The 3,458-nt window shown below is 67.0% G+C and overlaps 1 protein-coding gene across 1 annotated transcript; it reads right to left on the bottom strand.

Annotated features, from left to right (window-relative positions):
* Positions 1 to 1,426: 1,426 nt before the first annotated feature.
* Positions 1,427 to 3,250, bottom strand: KCNJ14 (potassium inwardly rectifying channel subfamily J member 14). Its single transcript, XM_030544883.1, has 2 exons — positions 2,624 to 3,250; positions 1,427 to 1,939 (listed from the first exon to the last, which is right to left on the bottom strand). The coding sequence occupies exons 1-2, from the start codon at positions 3,248 to 3,250 to the stop codon at positions 1,427 to 1,429; spliced, it is 1,140 nt and encodes a 379-aa protein (XP_030400743.1).
* Between the last annotated feature and the right edge of the window lie 208 nt (positions 3,251 to 3,458).

Here is a 3,458-nt window from a genome sequence, read left to right as displayed (position 1 = left end):
AATCCCCAGAAGGAAGCATTGGCCGATGGAGTGGGGGAGTCTCTGGGGTGCAGCATTGGCCGATGGAGTGGGGGAGTCCCTTGGAGGGGAGCATTGGCTGATGGGATGGGGGGGATCCATGGGGTGCAGGATTGGCCGATGGGATGGGGGATCGCTGCGGGGGGGAGCATTGGCTGATGGAGTGGGGGAGTCCCTTGGAAGGGAGCATTGGCTGATGGGATGGGGGGGATCCCTGGGGTGCAGCATTGGCCGATGGGATAGGGGGATCGCTGCGGGGGGGGAGCATTGGCTGATGGAGTGGGGGAGTCCCTTGGAAGGGAGCATTGGCTGATGGGATGGGGGGGATCCCTGGGGTGCAGCATTGGCCGATGGGATAGGGGGATCCCTGCGGGGGGGAAGCATTGGCTGATGGAGTGGGAGGAGTCCCTGGGGTGCAGCATTGGCTGATGGGATAAGGGGATCCCTGGGGGGGGGGAGCATTGGCTGATGGAGTGGGGGAGTCCCTGGGGGGGGGCAGCGTTAGCTGACATGGTGGGGAGGGTCGGGGGGGCAGTGACACCCACCAAACCCCGTTCACCACCCAATAATCAGATGGAGCCGATTTCCCTCTCCAAATCCTCTTTATTTCTGTGTCATCAGGCGTCCCTTTGGGGCCATTTGGGGGGCACAGACAGATAGAGTCAGTATCTGCCCAGTCAAGCTGGGGCTGCTCCTTCCATCCCAGCCCCAAGAACCAGTTCCCAACAACTGCCCCCTCACCCCCCAGGAATGGACCCCCCCAACAACCACCCCCTGGGAACTGACTCCCCGCCGCCATGCCCCCAGGAATGGACCTTCCCAAAACCCAGCCCCCAGGAACTGCCCCCAGCCCCCCAGGAATTGACCCCCCCAAAACCCAGCCCCCAGGAACTGCCCCAACCCCCAGGAATAGCTCCCATCCCCGCAGGAATTGACCCCCAACACCTAGCCCCCCCCCCGAACTACCTCCAGTCCCCAGGAATGGACCTTCCCAAAACCCAGCCCCCAGGAACTGCCCCCAACCTCCAGGAATAGCCCCCATTCCCCCAGGAATTGACCTCCCAACACCCAGCCCCCCAGGAACAGCCCCCAGCCCCCCAGGAATTGACTTCCCAACCCCCAGCCCCCCAGAAACAGCCCCCAGCCCACCAGGAATTGCCCCTCAACAACCAGTACCCCAGAAACTGCCTCCTTACCCCCCCAAGAACTGACCCCCAAAAGCACCCAGGAGCCAACCCTCCAACCCCCAAGGGAACTGCCCCCCAATCCTTCCAACACCCAGAAACTGACTCCCCCAAACTCACCTCCCCGCTAGGAACTGACCCCCAACCCCTCCCCATCCGCCTCCACCCCCACCCCACCCTGGCCTGGCCCGCTACGAGCCCCCTTCCCCGCAAGTGCCGTGCCCTCACGTCTCTGTGGCCCCGAGGCCGCCCGTGGCCCCGTCCTCCTCCTCCTCCTCCTCCTGCTCGCGCAGGGCCAGCTCGTTAACGTAGCAGAAGGAGGCGCGTGGGGCGCTGGGGTGCTGCTGACCCAGCTCCCGGGCGCTGCAGCGGGGGGTGCCGGGCACCGGGTAGGTTCGGTGGAAGTGGCGGAAGTCAACCCGGTAGCGCCCGCGGCGGCAGCGGGCCAGGACGGGGGCGAAGCGGTGGCCCCAGCGCAGCTCGCCTGGCAGGTAGGAGGTGCGGCACTGCGTGGTCATGGCCGTGGCCTCCACCATGCCTTCCAGGATGGCCACCAGCTCGAAGTCGGCCCGGGCCAGCTGGGCCGGCCCCAGCCCGTAGAAGGGGCTGGTGTCATCGATCTCGTGCACCACGGTGAGAGGCGAGACCAGGAAGAGGCGGTCGGTGCCGCTGTCGAAGCCCACATCCACGTCCTGCTGGTCCAGGGGCAAGAACTCGCCCTCAGGGGTCACGCGGGGCTGGGCGGGGGGAACGGGGCAGGGAGGTTAGTGATGGGATGAAAGCTGGGAGACCCACCCCGTCAGCCCCCCTCATCAGCCACTGGATCCGTGGCCCTGCCCACTTTGGCCCCCTGACCCTACTCCCCTTCCAGAGCTGGGGAGAGAACCCAGGAGTCCTGATTCCCAGCCCCTCCCTCTGCAACCACCAGAGCCCACTCCTCTCCCAGAGAGAGTTCGAGAACCCAGGAGTCCTGACTCCCCGCCCCTCCTGCTCTAACCACTAGACCCCACTGCCCTCCCAGAGCCAGGGAGAGAACCCAGGAGTCCTGGCTCCCAGCCCCTCCTGTTCTAACCACTATACCTCTCTCCCCTGCTGGAGCCAGTGAGAGAACCCAGGAGTCCTGGCTCCCAGCCCCCCCTGCTCTAACCCCTAGACCCCACTGCCTTCTCAGAGCCAAGGAGAGAACCCAGGAGTCCTGGATCCCAGCCTCTCCCTGCTCTAACCGCTAGACCCCACTGCCCTCCCAGAGCCAGTAGGAGAACCCAGGAGTCCTGGCTCCCAGCCCCCCCCGTTCTAACCACTAGACACCACTGTCCTCCCAGAGCCAGGGAGAAACCCCAGGAGTCCTGGCTCCCAGCCTACTGCTCTAACCACTAGCCCCCACTCCCCTCCCACAGCCCCCGCTCCCCGCCGAGCCCCACCTGCAGCAGCTGGGCGCGGACATGGGCCTCCACCAGGTGGCTGCGTCGCAGGTTGGCCACGCGCCACATGAGGCAGAGCTTCCCGTCCCGCAGGGCCACCACGGCGCAGCGACTGAAGAGCAGCGTCTGGTTGCGCTTCTTGGGCTTGGCCATCTTGGCCATGATGGCCCCCAGCAGGAAGGCGTCCAGCAGGCAGCCGGCCACGCACTGCAGCACCACGGCCAGCACGGCGGCCGGGCACTCCTCGGTCACGCTGCGCGAGCCGTAGCCGATGGAGGTCTGGGTCTCCAGCGAGAGCAGGAAGGCGCCCAGCAGGCCGGTGACCTGGGTGAAGCAGGGCGGGCGCGGGGTGGGCGCGGGGCCCAGGTCGCCGTGCAGGGCGGCCACCAGCCAGAAGGCCAGGCCGAAGAGCAGCCAGGAGAGCACGAAGGCCAGGGAGAAGAGCAGGGCCAGCCAGCGCCAGCGGGCGTCCACGCAGGTGGTGAACAGGTCGCCCAGGTACCGCTGGCTTTTCTCGCCCAGGTTGACAAACTCCACGTTGCAGTGCCCGTCCTTCTTCACGAAGCGGCTGCGGCGGGGGGGCCCCCCGTCCTCCTCCTCCTCGTCCCGCAGCGGCTCTGGCCCCATGGCCCGGGACACCCCCGGCACGCAGCCTCGGCAGGCGTGGGGCGGTTAGTGGGAGACGGCAGCCTGGGACAGCCCCGGGGCCCTGCCCAGCCTGCAGAGGGGGAGAGGGAGACAGAGGGGCAGGGTTGAGGAGAGGGGGTTGTGGGGCTCTGCGGGGGGGGATGGCAGGTGGCCAGGACAGGGATATGGCATGGGGTAGGGTGTCCTG

This window comes from Gopherus evgoodei, unplaced genomic scaffold (genome assembly GCF_007399415.2).
Source record: "Gopherus evgoodei ecotype Sinaloan lineage unplaced genomic scaffold, rGopEvg1_v1.p scaffold_35_arrow_ctg1, whole genome shotgun sequence".
Taxonomy (NCBI): Eukaryota; Metazoa; Chordata; order Testudines; family Testudinidae; genus Gopherus; species Gopherus evgoodei.
Note: the sequence above shows the minus strand (reverse complement) of the source record. Positions and strands in the feature narration are given on the sequence as shown.

Bases quoted from the DNA above. Each gene is read 5' to 3' on its own strand.
- KCNJ14 (XM_030544883.1), bottom strand. From the start codon at position 3,250: ATGGGGCCAGAGCCGCTGCGGGACGAGGAGGAGGAGGACGGGGGGCCC. The intron at 1,940-2,623 runs GTGGGGCTCGGC...CCCCCCGCCCAG, and splicing joins TCCGCGCCCAGCTGCTGCAG to CCCCGCGTGACCCCTGAGGG.